This window comes from Eupeodes corollae, chromosome 2, assembly GCF_945859685.1.
Source record: "Eupeodes corollae chromosome 2, idEupCoro1.1, whole genome shotgun sequence".
Lineage (NCBI taxonomy): Eukaryota > Metazoa > Arthropoda > Insecta > Diptera > Syrphidae > Eupeodes > Eupeodes corollae.
The window spans coordinates 37,564,261-37,581,561 of NC_079148.1; the positions used below are offsets into that span (position 1 = coordinate 37,564,261).

Below are 17,301 nucleotides of genomic sequence, written 5' to 3' on the forward strand. Positions count from 1 at the left end.
TATCGGTTCGTTATTGAGAAAATTCGAATTTCGGAGTTTTGACCGAACAAATTTTATGAGCAAATCAGTTTTAGCCTTAAAAATAAAAAAAAAAAACTAACATAGATCTGCTTTAAACCTTAACTTTCAAGTTTGAATTCAAGTGAACCGTTTAGACTGTAGGGGCTAGGACTGACAGAATTACGGACGGAATCCCGTTGCTTACTTTTTTCGACTTCTCTACCATCGTTATGTCATGTTTTATTGAAATCTTGAATTCGAAATTTTGTAAAAAGCTTTTTCTTAAGTTTGACTAATCTTCGAAAGTTGGAATGTTATTTTCGGAAGTCAAACCCATTGTATTGACGTGGATATCAAGACATTCCATCTACATATTAATTAATAACATACAAATAAGCATTCACAACTCAAATCCCAATAGTAAGCAATTGATTGATTTAAAATGTCTAGACAGACGCGTCTCACAGTTACAAAATCATATTTAGGGGTGAAACCCTTTTTACTTAAATGCATTTTAAAAAGTTACCTATACAACACTATTGATTAAATGCTATAAGGCATTCGCGACTTTTATCGCAATAATCTATGGTTTAAGTTTGCTTACAGTTTCTGCTTGTTAAGATTTTATTTGTTGAGATTCAAAATATTTAAATTACAATAGATTGTCATCAAAAAACATTTTAAAAAAGAGGCTGGGATGCGACCCACACTAATAACTTCCTATCCCGTTTGTCGATTTTTCTTGCTTTAAAATTTGAAGGTTTTTGTGTTGGGTTAAAAAAGTTGTTAGTTGAATTATTCTTACAAATTTCAAAATACCAACAATATTTTTCATATAAGGAATTAGTTTATTTTGAAAATCTAGTTTTGTTGAATAGATTTTTAGTCGAAAACAAATTTTACCAATTTAATGAGCATTTCTTAAATTTTTACAAATTGAATGAACCGAACATCAATTTTTATTTTTTGTAGATTTTATTTTTTTCTGAAAAAACGGACCGTGGGATTTTTATAAAAGAAACTTCTGAATCTCGAAAACAATATTTTCTGTGAAAAAAAGTAGTTAAAGGCCAATATCGTAAGGTTTTGAAAAGATGTTTCCGTCGAAAATCAATATTTACCAACTTTTATTAATTGTTTTGTTTAGTTTATATTTTTTGTAAAAAAAACTGTCAATTAAATTTTTTTCAAAATTTTATCGAATGTTGAAAACAATATTTTTTGAAAGATGAAAGTAAATTAAATCAATTTTTAACAACTTTTATAAATTTTGTTTTGAGGTTTTTATTTTTTGTAAAAAAACTGTCAATTCGATTTTTCGCAAAATTTGTCTTAATGTTTTAACAAGTAAAAATTAGTAAGAAGCTATTATCTCAAATTTTTCAAAGTATATTTGAGTCGAAAATCAATTTTTACCAACTTTTATTAAATTTTTTTTAGGTTTTTATTTTTTATAAAAAATCTATCAATTTGATTTTTGTCAACAATTTTAAGAAATTTGAAAACAAAATTTTTTACAAGATAAAATTAGTTTGAAGCCAATGTCTAAAATTTTTGAAAAGATATTTGAGTCGAAAATCAATTTTTACCAATTTTTATATATTTTTTTTTTAGGTTTTTAATGTTTGTAAAAAAAACTGTCAATTCGATTTTTCTCAAAATTTTACTGAATGTTGACAACAATATTTTTTGAAAGATAAAAGTTAATTCAAGCCAATATCGCAAAGTTTTGAAAAGATATTCGAGTCGAAAATCAATTTTTACCAACTTTTGTTAATTTTTTTTCGGTTTTTAAATTTTTGTAAAAAAACTGTCAATTTGATTTTTCTCAAACTTTGTCCTTATGTTAACAATAATATTTTTTATAAGTGAAAATTAGTAAGAAGCTATTATCTCAAATTTTTGAAAAGATATTTGAGTCGAAAATCATTTTTTTTCAACTTTTGTTAATTTTTTTTTAGGTTTTTTATTTTTTGTAAAAAAACTGTCAATTCGATTTTTTCAAAATTGTACTGAATGTTGACAACAATATTTTTTTTAAAGATAAAAGAAAATTAAAGATAATATCTCAAAGTTTTGAAAAGATATTTGAGTCGAAAATCAATTTTTACCAACTTTTATGCATTTTTTTTAGGTTTTTATTTTTTGTAAACAAACTGTCAATTCGATTTCTCTCAAAATTTTACTGAATGTTGACAACAATATTTTTTGAAAGATAAAAGTTAATTCAAGCCAATATCGCAAAGTTTTGAAAAGATATTCGAGTCGAAAATCATTTTTTACCAACTTTTGTTAATTTTTTTTTTAGGTTTTTATTTTTTGTAAAAAAACTGCCAATTCGATTTTTCTCAAAATTTGTCTTAATGTTGAAAACAATATTTTTAACAAATAAAAATTAGTAAGAAGCTATTATCTCAAATTTTTGAAAAGATATTTGAGTCGAAAATTATTTTTTACCAAATTTTGTTAATTTTTTTTTTAGGTTTTTATTTTTTGTAAAAAAACCGTCAATTCGATTTTTCTCAAAATTTGTCCTAGTATTGAAAACATTATGTTTCTTATAAGATAAAATAAGTTTAAAGATTAAATTTCATGTTTTTGAAAAGATATTTGAATCGATATTCAATTTTTACCAACTTTGAGTTATGTTCTTTTTAGGTTTTTATTTTTTATAAAAAAAACTGTCTATTCGATTTTTTCTCAAAATTTTATCAGATGTCGAAAACATTATTGCTTATTATTTCTTTGGGGAACGTACTCAAAGGACAAACATTACTTAAAAACATACAAATGTATAAAGTATTGATTCAGTTGAATGGAATTAAGATTCCTTCTTAAAAAAAAGTGTTATTAGAAAAATGTTTCCAGGATCAAAATTGAGATTCTTGAAAAGAATTATTGATTAATATTTCGTTTTTCCGATTCTAAAAACTGTTTCTGTTTACAAAAATATTTATATATACTTAAATTTAAAAAATTACTTTTAAAATAAGTTGATTCTTAAAAATGTAAATGCCGTTTGATTATTGAAAAAAATCCTGACTTTTTTAAATAAACTTTGTATGTTCAATTTGAGTTTCGAAAGAAAAAGTTTTATATTTGTTTCCAAAAATGGTGCTGACATTTTTGCTCATCAAATATTATTAAGACAATAAGAGCCTGTGCAGAAAAAAAGACCATATATTTAAATAGGTTTTTTGTAGCAATACAAAAATACATTTTTTATTGAAAGAAGCCGAGCAAAAAAAAAACAAAGAACATTTAATAAAAATCCATCGGTTCGTTATTGAGAAAATTCGAATTTTGGAATTTTGATCGAATAAATTTTATGAGCAAAATAGTTTTAGTCTTAAAAATGAAAAAAAAAACCTAACATAAATCTTTAAACCTTAACTTTCAAGTTTGAAATCAAGTGAACCGTTTGGGCTGTAGGGGCTAGGACTGACAGAAATACGGAGGGAATCCAGGGGGCCCACTTTTTTCGACTTCTCTACCATCGTAATGTCATGTTTTATTGAAATCTTGAATTCGAAATTTTGTAAAAAGCTTTTTCTTAAGTTTGACTAATCTTCGAAAGTTGGAATGTTATTTTCGGAAGTCAAACCCATTGTATTGACGTGGATATCAAGACATTCCATCTACATATTAATTAATAACATACAAATTAGCATTCACAACTCAAATCGCAATAGCAAGCACTAGTTGATTGATTTTAAATGTCAAGACGTCTAGACAGACGCCTCTCACAGTAAAAAATCGTATTTAAGAGTGAAACTCTTTTTAACTTACATTCATTTTAAAAAGTTACCTATAAAACACAATTGATAAAATGCTATAAGGCATTCGTGACTTTTATCGCAATAATCTATGGTTTGGGTTTGCTTACAGTTTCTGCTTGTTAAGATTTTATTTCTTGGTATTCAAAATATTTAAATTACAGTAGATTGTCATCAAAAGAAATTTTAAAAAAGAGGCTGGAATGCGACCCACACTGATTACTTCCCATCTCATTTGTCGATTTGTCTGGCTTTAAAGTTAAAAGGTTTTTGTGTTGGGTTAAAAAAGTTGTTAGTTGAATTATTCTTACAAATTTCAAAATACCAACAATATTTTTCATATAAGGAATTAGTTTAGTTTGAAAATCTAGTTTTGTTGAATAGATTTTTAGTCAAAAACAAATTTTACCAATTTAATGAGCATTTATTAAATTTTTACAAATTGGATGAATGAACCGAACATCAATTTTTATTTTTTGTAGATTTTATTTTTTTCTGAAAAAACGGACCGTGGGATTTTTATAAAAAACTTCTGAATATCGAAAACAATATTTTCTGTGAAACAAAGTAGTTTAAGGCCAATATCGTAAGGTTTTGAAAAGATGTTTCCGTCGAAAATCAATATTTAAAAACTTTTATTAATTGTTTTGTTTAGTTTATATTTTTTGTAAAAAAAACTGTCAATTAAATTTTTTTCAAAATTTTATCGAATGTTGAAAACAATTTTTTTTGAAATATAAAAGTAAATTAAAGCCAATATCTCAAAGTTTTGAAAAGATATTTGAGTCGAATATCAATTTTTAACAACTTTTATGCATTTTTTTTAGGTTTTTATTTTTTGTAAAAAAACTGTCAATTCGATTTTTCTCAAATTTTTTCTTAATGTTGAAAACAATATTTTTAACAAATAAAAATTAGTTAGAACCTATTTCCTCAAATTTTTAAAAGATATTTGAGTCGAAAATCATTTTTTACCAACTTTTGTTAAATTTTTTTCAAGTTTTTTATTTTTTGTAAAAAAACTGTCAACTCCATTTTTTTCAAAATTTTACTGAATGTTGACAACAATATTTTTTGAAAGATAAAAGTTAATTTAAGCCAATATCAGAAAGTTTTTAAAAAGATATTCGAGTCGAAAATAAATTTTTACCAACTTTTGTTAATTTTTTTTCGGTTTTTTAATTTTTCGTAAAAAAACTGTCAATTTGATATTTTTTAAAATTTAACTGACTGTTAACCATAATATTTTTCGAAAGACAAAAGTAGTTTAAGGCCAATATCTACAATTTTTGAAAAGATATTTGAGTCGAAAACAAATATTTACCAACTTTTATACATTTTTTTTTAGGTTTTTATTTTTTGGAAAAAAAATTGTCCATTCGATTTTTCTCAAAATTTTATCAGATGTCAAAAACATTATTCTTCGTTGCACAACATTTTTTATAGATGAAATCATAATTTAAGTCGTTAAATTTTCGAGTTGACACATTTTTTTAAAGTTTTTTTGATTTATAAAAAAAAAAAAGATAAATTTCAAAAAACATACTCCTTTGATATCACGTTAAAATTTAGTATATAAAATTTAATTCAAGTCTCAAGCGTTTTTGGTTCGTAAGATATTTAGGGTTAACCAAAATGTTCACCTTTTTTCAAACTGCTATGGTAAAAAACGCAATTTTCTAGAGAGCCTTTTCTGTTTCTTTCTGCCTTATTATCTGTATAACGAAATTTATTTGAAATCGATATCTCTTCTGGTTCTTGAGCTATGGGCGACGAAAAAAACGTCGCGAACGAACGTACGTATACACACACGCACAAATATCTTTCTAAAAACCTTTTATATCGGCTCTAGGGACCTTGAAACGTCGAGAAATGTCAAAATTTTCAATTTGACAAATCGGACCCAATACAATAACTTCCTATGGGAAGTTAATAAGAGCACTTTGCAAACGTTGTTCAAAAGTCAATCCATTTGTTATGAAATGACAAACCAAAATTAAGTGACAGCTGTCAAAGACACGTCTAAAAAAACCGTTACAAAAAGTGCTTTATGAGAGACCCTGTAGGTGTGAATGTGACATTTGATTCTTTTTTTTATACGCCTGATTAATTTTTAACCAAATCAGCGCTCCCAAAGGTCAGTAAGTAAAATTTTATTATAATTTCCATTCAATACATCAAACAGTAAAACACTTCGATTCAATTTAAATCTCTTTAAAACGATAAAATAAATTTAAATGATAAATCAACATCCTTCCATTCACACAAGTATATAACTTTATATAGATATTTATTGTACATGCGGTAGACTTACCATCATGCAACGTTCCTTCCCTATTTCTTTGCATTGGTTGTGCATAACCTCAATCGCATGATTCCACTTTGCCATGCATTGCCGATAATTCGTCAAATCGAATCCAGTAATCGTGACTTTCCGTGAAATAATTGAATGCACTGTCGCCCGACCATCACGAACCATGAAGAGGAATTTTGCCTTCAATAATGAATACAAAAAAAAGTGGATAAAATATTGCAACTCATGGTTATCGATCAAATTTAACTCAATCTCATCGCATCGAAGCCTCAGAGCTTGATTTTTTTGAAATTAAATTCTTATGAAGGCCGATTGAAATTGAACTTACATTTGGGAATAGTTCTATCACATAGGTACCCATCTTGAGAGTGAGTGGATCCTTATTGCACAACCGTGGCGCTGGCTCCCCGTGCTTGGCGATTATCTCCAGGCAGAACTGTGCAATGGCACTGTTCATGACTTCCTTGGTTATGCCGGCTTCTTGCAGTCGCAAACTTTCCTTGTCCGATTTAAGCCAGTGCGATCGAAGCTGAAGGATTCTTGGAATAACACGTGTCTCCTGGCCACATCTGCAATTGAAAAAAAAATATATAAGGTAAGATAATGATATTCGAAGGGTTGAGGGAGGGAGAATAACATATTTTTTTTCTAATTCAATAAACCTCTCAGGTCATATTATTTTTGCCTAGAATTACTGAAAGACTTTCCCTTGTCTACACAATGGATTTTCTATTGAGTTCCGTTTCGAAGCACGAACTATGTTTTCTGCGGAAAGATGAGACCATCATTACTAAACTTAATGCGACTCTGGATGTTAGGATCACGTAGCCAAGCCAAGTCGTTGTCGTTCTTCTCTGTTCCCATGGGTGATGTGTATCTGGGTTTATAGGCATAGACTAGCAAACGGGAGCATGCGATGGGGTACCTACTGCTACTTCTGGTGCTTCTTCCGGAAGCCATTATCATTTCTTCTTTTTTTGTTTTGGTTTTTCTTTTTTCTCTCGTTTCTTTCTTTCTATTCGAATTTTTCTCAACTCGCAAACTTTTCATTCGCGAAAGAAGTTTTTACATTAAATTCTTTTGCCAAGCTTTATGACGCGGTTCTTGAAACTTTCCAAGCAGTTTCACTTCTATATTTTGTGATAATGAGAAGTTATGAACTGTGACCTAAAAGGTGAATGTGCGTTTGATATTTCCCATCAGACCATACATATATATATTTAGAGAGACGTGGGGCTGTAGGGAGGTTAAAGAGAGGTCTAATGTCTTGAGGGTTGGTTTCATTTTTTCATTTTGAACCTCCTCTGCATACATACATAGGAAACATAGGGACTGAGAATGTCCATTATGTCGAGTAAATTACCTTAAATTTTTGACAAAAACTTAACGCATATAAAAAAAGGAAAAACACAACAACATAGGAAAAAAAACAATATAAGTAAGAAGCTATCAACGCGTATAACTGTGACGTGACTGCGAGTAAATGAAAATTCTTTATTTAATTTTAAAATGATTTAAGGGAGGTTTGTGCGTTAAATGAAATTGATATTGCGATTTAGAACAAATTTAAAGTGAACAATAAAAAAAAATATTTAATGAGCTGGTTTATTATTTTTTTTAACGTTTGGGTAAACTTTTACGTGTTAAGGAGGATTTTGAGTGCAGGGAATTTTTATAAGAAAATGACTAACGAAATTCTAGCTTGAACGACGACGACGATATTTGAACACATTTATTTGCCCGCAATAAAAGAAATGTTTTGGTGAATACGGATTTCATGTTTAAAGTGCACGGAGGATTGTCATTAAAGAGCTTGGGTTCAATTTTATATTGTGGAACTTCTAACGTTTTTCTTCTAAAATTGTTCATCCAATAAAAAAAGTTCTGAACTCTCTACGTTTCTCTTTGTCATTCTTGGAACGAAACTTCAAAATTATTCAATACTGAGAAATGTTTCATAATTCATTTAAAATTCGACAGAAAGGAAGTAAGTTATGATTTTTTGAAATTTTGAAACTGCTGTTTCTCAAGAATCACTTGACTTATGGAAAAACTTGATGAAATTCTAAGATATAATAAGCACATATTTTAAATTTTAAGACTTTTGTATTTATTATGAATTTAAATGATTTTTGAATATTTTTAAAATAGTGTTAAATGAAAAATGTTCGATGAAAAATTTGTACTTAGACTTTCGGAAAACTTCAGTCACTTTTCTTTACTAAGACAATCGAAAGAATTTGGTTAACTTCAAATATGTGACAGTTTGTTGTATCTCCTAAAATAAAGTTCACGACTGGGTAGCTTAAACTTGCCCTTCCCTTGCTGCTTCCCTTAAAATAAGTTCATCTCCAAACTTTTCACTGACACTGAATTAATAATTTATTGATTTATTATTATCAGTGTTTTTTTAAAAAAAGCTCTATGAGCAGAAAAGGCGAGAGGAACGCCGACTTCTCAGAAGGAAAAAGAGAGGGCATGAGAAGCGTGCGGTCGAAGATGTTGAGAGGTTTAAAAGCAGGAATGAAGTTCGAAAGCTTTATGAACAGGTGAAACGAAATTTACAGGTACATAAACCTAGTACCGAAGGCTGCAAAGACGAAAGTGGAAACATTATATTGGTACCGCAGTCAATGCTGAGTATATGGAAGGACCACTTCTGCAGACTGTATATAACGGCGACGACGAACTGAATTCCGCTGTCAGGCAGGATGATACATTCAACATAGACGACGAAAGCCAACAATCCTGTCCTCCAGACTTAGACGAAAAAAAGATTGCCATATTTAAGCTGAAGTCTAATAAAGCCGCTGGAGCGAATGGCTTGAATGCCGAGTTCTTTAAAGCAGCTGGATATGGTTAGGAGCATGCATCAACTTATCTGTAAGAGATGGTCGGAAGAAAGCATTCCCGTTAAATAGAACCTCAGTATTGTTTATCCGATCCAGAATAAAGGAGACCCTCTAAACTGCACCAACTAAAGAGGAATCAGCCTACTTAACAGTTCCGTAATATGTGAACGTCTAAAGCCCATTTTCCTTCTCAGTGTGGTCTTAAACCAGGAAAGTCCAGAGGAAAAAACCCAAGAACACCAATTCGACACCCACCAACTTTTCACCGATTTCAAGGCAGCATATGACAGCATCTACAGGGACGAGCTGTATAGAGCCATGTCTTGTTTTGGCATCCCTGGGAAACTCGTCCGTTTGTGCAGGATGACCATGGAGAATTCACGCTGCTCCATAAAGGTTGGAAACAACTTAACAGAACCTTTTGATGTCAAAAAAGGTTTTAGACAAGGTGATGCGCTGCCATGTGATTTTTTTAACATCGTGCTTGAAAGAATAGTGCAGAGCTCAAACGTCAACACTAGAGGCACTATCTTTCAAAAGTCTGTTCAATTACTGGCATATGCTGATGACATTGACATAATCGGAAGAACTCAGCGTGATGTCAATGGGGCTTTTGTGAGTATTGAACCAGAGGCGGCAAAAATGGGTTTAACGGTTAATGAGGGCAAAACAAAGTACATGCTGTCGTCAAGAAAGGACATACAACACCGACGTCTTGGTCAAAACGTCACCATCGACAGACGTTACTTTGAGGTAGTCAAGGACTTCGTCTACCTAGGCTCCGCTGTAAACGCAGAACACAACACCAGCGCTGGGATCAAAAGCAGAATAACACTTGCTAACCCCTGTTTCTTTGGACTAAGAAAGCAATTGAGTGGTAAAGTCCTCTCTCAAGGGACCAAAGTGTTGCGATATAAGACCCTTATCATCCCCGTCCTGCTATACGGTGCAGAAGCATGGACTATGACAAAAGTTCTTGGTGTGATCTACGGTCCGGTATGCATCGAAGGGGAGTGAAGGAGAAGATGGAACGACGAGCTGTACTGGCTGTACAGCTGTGCAGTAGACTTAGCCAGAAGGGTAAAAGTCCAACGACTAAGATGGCTGGGTCACGTAGAGCGCATGGAAATCAATGTTCCGGCCCGGAAAGTCTTCGAATCCACACCAAGAGGACGGCGCAGTAGGGGAAGACCGCGGATCAGGTGGCACGCACAAGTTTAAGGTGACCTCACCCAACTTGGAGCGAGAAGATTTTATGGGCGATGTTAAGTAGAATTATTTCTCTATAGTTGGTGCAGTTTAGAGGGTCTCCTTTTTTCAGGATCGGACAAACAATACTGAGGTTCCATTCATCGGGCATGCTTTCTTCTGACCATATCTTACAGATAAGTTGGTACATGCTCCTAACCAACTAATCTCCAGCTGCTTTAAAGAGCTTTAGACTTCAGCTTAGATATGGCAATCTTTACTTCGTCTTAGTCGGAAGGACGGGATTGTTGTCATTCGTCGTCTATGTTGAATGGATCATCCTGCTTGACAGTTCGTCGTCGCCGTTATACAGTCTGCAGAAGTGGTCCTTCCATATCCTCAGCATTGACTGCGGTTCCCTTATGATGTTTCCACTTTCGTCTTTGCAGCTCTCGGTTCAAGGTTTATGTACCTTTGAATTTTGTTTCACGTGTTCATAAAACTTTCGAACTTCATTCCTGCTTTTAAACCTTTTAGCATCTTCGACCGCACGCTTGTCGTGCCCACTCTTTTTCCTTATGAGAAGGCGGCGCGGCGTGCCTCTCGTCCTTTTATACAGCGCCGCTTTGCGTCCCTGTGGTTTGGCTGCATTTGCCAGCCAACATTCCTCATCAAACCAGGTTTTCCTTGTTGGTGGGTGTTTGAAACCTAGCACATCAGAGGCGGCTTCTCTGATTGCATCTTGGCAATGTTGCCACTGGTTTTCGATACATTGTGTTGGCGGCAGATAACTTCGAGAGAGTTTACTTGTAACTCGGTCGGAAAAGGATCTCGATCGCGATCTCTGGCGATTGTAGCCGATCCACGTTGTACCTTCTCCCAGCACCTCCCTGTTTTGCCTTGGGTCAGGAAATCCGGAGTGCTACCTTGGCTACAACGAGGTAGTGGTCCGAGTCGATGTTAGCTCCTCGGAAAGTTCGTACATCCATAATGCTGGAAGCGTGTCTGGCGTCGATCGCAATATGGTCAATCTGGTTGACGGTAGATTGATCTGGAGAAGTCCAAGTTCCTTTGTGGATGTTGAGGTGTGGAAAACGTTTACTGGCTACCATGAAGTTCCGCCCCGCAGCCTGAATCTGTTGCCGGAAATGTTGTCGTGCAGGCTGTTCTTCCCGATTATTCTACTAAAGATGTCTTCAATTGCTAGCTTGGCATTAAAATCGCCCAGGACTATTTTAATATTATAGCTCATATGTTTTGTCTAGGAGCTTGAAGAACGGATCTTTGGTGTTGTCGTCTTTCTCTTCTGTGGGGGCGTGCGCGCATATCAGGCTAATGTTGCCGAATTTAGTCTTGATGCGTATGGTCATGAGGCGCTCATTGATGCACCTATAGCTCAAGACATTTTGCCTAAGTCTGGCTCCAATGACGAAGCCATATCCAAACAAACGCTGTTGGTTTTCGTGGTAGCAGTCACCATAGTAAATATCGCAGTTTTTCATCCTCTTTTTGCCCGGCCCATACCATCGTATTTCCTGGATGTCGGTGATGTCTGCTTTATAGCGGTCTAGGGACTCCACTAATTCTTCGGCCGCACGTTTTCTGTTAAGGAACCTAACATTCCACGTACTGATCCGAATTTCATTGTCCGCTATTCGTTTGCGTTGGTTGTCAACAGTAAATCCGTCCGTATCCGAGTCTTGTTAGTGCTTCGCAAATAAAGGTATTGTTTACGTGGCCAGGAAGTCACCCTGACGGACGGCACAACCCCCAACCTAGAGGGCCAGATCCTTAGTATAACTCCAAAGAAGGGGAGCCGGATAAACCGCTCCTTACAGGCCTAGGCTCCGAATAAGTCAAAGAAGCTTTATAAGTTGTTCAGTAAGTAGTTCAACTTTACTGAAACTGTTGACGCCAGCGTTGATTCCATCTCGAGAATTAGTCCGCTGCCGTCTGGATAAGGAGAGGTGCCTTAGTGGAAACCCCTCTCCCCCTCTCTCGTTTGCTGCCCAGAACAACTTTCCACTGGGGTTGGAACCCAATCTCCAGTTGAAGTACTAGGCACCCGATGTTCACCGCGGGAAGGTGAGAGTAGGATTCTTCTATCAAGAACATCTTTTCAAAGTATAGATGCTTAGCTTCTTATATACATAAATAAAGAATCATTATTTTCTCAAATGTCCTGGATCAAAATTAAAATATTGAAAACTCAAATAAACGTGTCTTCTCTAAGTGAAACGAACAAAATATAACAACAATGAGAAAAATATTTCATTATTGAACGCAAATACCATGAAACGACATTTTTCATAGCCCTTAAATATTTTTTTTATTAGGAACAGTAGCTATCAATTTTTTTACTGAGTGAAATTTTCTTAAAAAAAAAAAAAAACATTTTATGTATGTTCCTTTATTACTGTTGGGCGCTTCATTCCCTGCTTGATGTCGTTCCCCCTTCTCTACTACAATGATGATTGAAAGACTTTCGAGTAAAAATTTCTATCATAAACTGATAAGTTGATAACTTTGCTGTTTTTATTATTTATTTATTTATATTTTTTCTGCATAAGGAGATAGCATCTTTTTTTCTGTCTATAGAAATATTTCCGGGGGGTTGAATTCACCACACTTTTAACATCTAATCGAATTGACCTCAAACATCATAGCTACTGTAGATGGTTGTCTTCCTCTCGACAGTTGATGGAACGGAAGAAGGACGATAATAACGAAAAAGGAAGACTTTAACTACTAACGAAGGCGGCAGCACATCACATCTGGGATCCGAGGAGATAAAAAGGACTAAGGACTGAAGATACAGAAAGGACTACAAAAAAAAAGGAATATTATTACCATCAATATTGTTATACCTTCACTCATACACACATAAAAACATTATTCTTATTTCCTTAGATTTTTTGAAAATAGAACTTCACTGATTTTTTATCAGAGACAACAACAAAATCTCTGTAAAATGTCTCGTTCATAACAAAACTGCATTCACGAACAAGGAGAGTGTGGGAGTGGAAGGCAGAAACCATCAGAAATAGATGAATAATTGAAAAAAATCATAAAAGGAAAACTTCTCTAGGACATCGATTGCTTCCTTATCCAATATGAAAATGATGTCCCGATGATTTTTTTCATTTTCTTTTCATATTTTTTTTTAGATGAATTTAAGTTATTTACACAAGCATAACTATTACATACATACTTACATAGATTTTTTGAATTGTGAATTGAAGTTTGGAAAATGATAGCATCCTTTGCTCGGAGTATAGAAACTTGACTTTATCATCACACAGAAGGGAATTTTTAATTAATTCCATTTTTGTTGTCTCTCTATTATTCATTTCCATATTTTTTTTTAATAAAGAGAATAGAAGAGAATTTCTGTTTGAAAGGATATGATTTCAAAGGAAAGAAAGTTTTGCTATAAGTGCCAGTTGAGCATTTTAGTTATAAAGAAGGGTGATGAGCTATTTATCGATTTTATTGCATAATTTTCAAAAATTCTATGAAATGGAGAGGAAAAGAGAAATGTGATTCATATAATTTGTTTTGAAATACTAAGAATTCCAGTGATATTTCTAATATTTATAAAACACTCATGGAATGAGTAAAAGAGTTAAACGAAGAGCAAAATTGTTTGGAAGTTTATTTTTTTTTCTGTGGAAATACTTTTTTCTATGGAATTTAAATGCTTTTTAATTTTCTCCAACTGTAAATGCTGGAGTTTGATTTATATTCTGGAAAAAGTGAAGTTAGTAAATTGGACGAAACTAATATGTTAGTGAAAAGATTTCATTGATCAATAGTTCCAAAGGGGTTTATTTTTAGACAAGTAGTTTTCAATATGGCAATATTATTCTCGGTGTTTGTATTTTTGACAGCTGTCATTGTTGAGACGGTGTTACGTTTCTTAAAAATTATTGGAGAACACTATAGATCCATAATTAATGGCATGTTCGTGCTGAATTAGAAGATGTTGAAGTGGACGCCCTATGGGTCCAACAAGACGTCAATATTCTTTTTCCACCATGGCTGGCCATATGCATAAGGAATGATGTTGCTTATCAGCTCTTACCACAATATGGTCTTTGCACCAATTCTTTTTTTAGTTATATGTGGTTTAAATTCTCCGTAAATAACTAAATCATTCACTACTACTTCCTTTATCGAAGCCCTAATTTAGATAGAGTATCAACTTCTCGTGAATTTGATGCTTTGTCTGATTCCATCCACAGAATTGTTTCGTCCTATCCTCGCACTGAAATCGTTGTTACGGGCGATTTCAATGTACACATTTCTTCATGGCTTCAACATTTAGGCCAGTCAACACCAGAAGGAGTGTGTGCAGAAATCTTCGCTGAATTGAACGAATACCGGACGTTGAAGGTCGAGCAGAAAACACTCTTGACTTGTTTCTTACCTGACCCTGATAAGTACACTGTTAGTGGTCTATCTCCCCTAGGCACATCTGACCATTGTGTTGTATCAGAAAATTTCTCATGTCAAAACAAATCAGTTGAAGAAAGAGCTTCTAAGAGAACCGTTTGGCAATACGAGAAAGCCAACTGGGACGGTCTCAATAATTACTTCAGGATCTTTAACTGGTCACTATGTTTCCTCGATAGTGGCGTTGACGCCAGTGCTGATAAGATTCTCCTGGGAATGAGAACTTTAATACCAAACAGGGTTAAGTATTGGTTTGATGCGAGCTGTAAAGAGGTTATTAGGGCCAAAGAGGTAAGTTTCCGTTGCTATAAAGCCAACCGTACTGAGGAAAGCCGGAAAAAACTCAAACAAGCCAGGAAGGCCTGCACTCCCCATATTCGACGGACCAAATTTTTATATGACCAAAAGTCACGGCAAAAAATACTGCAATGTCCCAAAGGCAGTAAAAATTTTTGGTCATTTGTAAAAAACATGAGGAATTCTTCCCCTTTCTTCGGTTCCTACAATCGTTGTGAATAACACTTCATTTCTTAGCTCCTTAGAGAAAGCAAATCTCTTTGCTAGGCAGTTCGCCGCCAATTCAACGCTGCCAGTGAGTGTTAGGACTCCGCCTGTACTTAATCGAGTTAATGATTCTATAAGGCAAATCTTTTTTAGAACTCGTACTGTAGCGAGAGTCCTAAAAGATTTTAACATACACAAATCCGGATGGTTTCCCCGCTATTGTTCTGAAGAGATGTTCTTCATCGCTGAAAAAACCACTGCGTAAGCTTTTTCATCTGTCCTACTCCTCAGGTCTCGTTCCGAGCGTATGGAAAACCGCATTTGTCCAGCCTATTCCCAAAAAAGGCAAATCTACCTCACCTTCTAACTACCGACCGATTGCACTTACGTCCCTTCTTACCAAGGTCATGGAAACGCTGGTTAATTATCAGCTCAAGAAGTATCTTGAAGATCGAAAGCTTCTTAATGACCGACAGTATGGCTTTCGTAGCAATAGGTCCACTGGTGATTTCATGGTTCATCTCACCGAACAGTGGAACAAATCTTAACATAGTTTTGGAGAAAGTAAGATTATTCCACTAGATATTTTAAAAGCATTTGAAAGGGTTTGGCATCAGGCTTTCTTATCGAAAATGAGTGATTTTGGTTTACATGAATCCCTGTTTCATTGGATTAGAAATTATCTTTCGGATCGTTCAATACAAGTAATATTGGATGGATTCAAGTCTGAAAGCCATAAAATAATTGTGGTGTGCCCTAGGGCTCTGTTCTATCTCCAACACTTTTTCTCATTTTTATTAATGATCTCCTGTCTGCCATTTATAATCCAATACATTGTTTCGCTGACGATAGTACTCTTAGCTTTTCATATTCGTTTTCAGACTCACATCCCTCTTCATCGGATGTAGAACTACAACGAATGGGGATTAAAAACCACGTGGAATTTAATGCTTCCAAAACGCAATGCTGTCTTGTATCGTTAAAGCTAGATATACCCCCTTTCCCATTATCCATGGATGGCACTTGCATCAATGAGACTGAACACCTCGATATTCCCGGTATGTGTGTCACCAACCGCCTCTTGTGGAATGATCACATACGCGATGTCGCCAAAAATGCCTCAAGGTGTTTGGGTTTCCTTAGACGATGCAAGTAATATTTCACCCCTTCTGATCTGGCTGTTATCTACAAGACTTACATACATACGTCCAAAGCTTGAGTATAACTCCCATCTCTAAGCTGGTGCTCCTGCAGATCACTTAAGCCTCTTGGATAGTATTGAATATAGAGCATTTAAATTGATAGATGATATTATGATCATAAGTTCATTTACTTCGCTTGAACATCATCGTAAGGTCTCTTGTCTTACCCTTTTTTACCGTTGTTTTAACGGCTTATGCTCTAGTGAAGTAGCCAGTTGCATTATTTCCCTTAAACAGTTCAAGCCCAACTTCGGTCGTACTTTCAAATACAGAGATTCGTTCTTTAGCCGTACTACGCGAATGTGGAATGCCTTACCACACTCTGTCTTTCCTAGTCGTTGCAATATTCAGGAATTCACCACCAATGTGCACCGACATCTCCTTTTAAACCCTCTCTCCTTTTCATAGTAGTGACACTGTGCCTCTGCATAATAAGGGTAGTAATATACCCTTGGGTGTGTGATTATTATAAAAAAAATACATGCTAAACATCCAACGAAAAACAAATCTGTTGGCAGTTGATTTCTAAGATCGTGCGATTTAACACCACTGGACTATTTTTATTGGAGTAACATAAAGTCACTTGGCTACGCAGGTAATTTTGAGACGATTGATGCCTTGGAAGAGAATATTTGACGTGATATTGGGGTTCTCCACTAGAATTAACTGGAAGCCTCATTTTTAAAACATTATGGCAAATCCTTGTGTTTAAAATAGAACTAAGCCTTCTTTACTTTCAATACTAACCTAAATTCAATGCTTATTTATGAAAAAAAATTGTTGGCACTTTGACGTGTGCTTTCGAAGTTTTGGGGAAGAGCTATACACATCTTGAAGCCGATATTCAAAAAATAGGAGTTGTATTTACTTCCTAAAAATGTAAATTCGAAGAATGTGTTTCTTAATATATACTTGCAATAATTTTAAAAAGAAGTTAAAACTTTGGTTGGGTTTGAATATATTCCAAATAAACAAGAGGACAATTATAAATTACTTAGTTCGTGCCAAGA

The 17,301-nt window shown here is 34.0% G+C and overlaps 1 protein-coding gene across 2 annotated transcripts in view; it reads right to left on the minus strand.

The window, feature by feature from the left end:
* The window catches only part of LOC129944176 (protein-tyrosine sulfotransferase), a 90,769-nt gene that overhangs the window by 18,129 nt on the left and 55,339 nt on the right, over positions 1 to 17,301 (minus strand). For both annotated transcript variants that reach the window (XM_056053410.1, XM_056053411.1), the window contains exons 3-4: positions 6,419 to 6,659; positions 6,091 to 6,270 (exon numbers count right to left, since the gene is read on the minus strand). In XM_056053410.1, the coding sequence (XP_055909385.1) occupies positions 6,091 to 6,270; positions 6,419 to 6,659 (421 nt within the window). The remainder of the gene's footprint in view (positions 1 to 6,090; positions 6,271 to 6,418; positions 6,660 to 17,301) is intronic.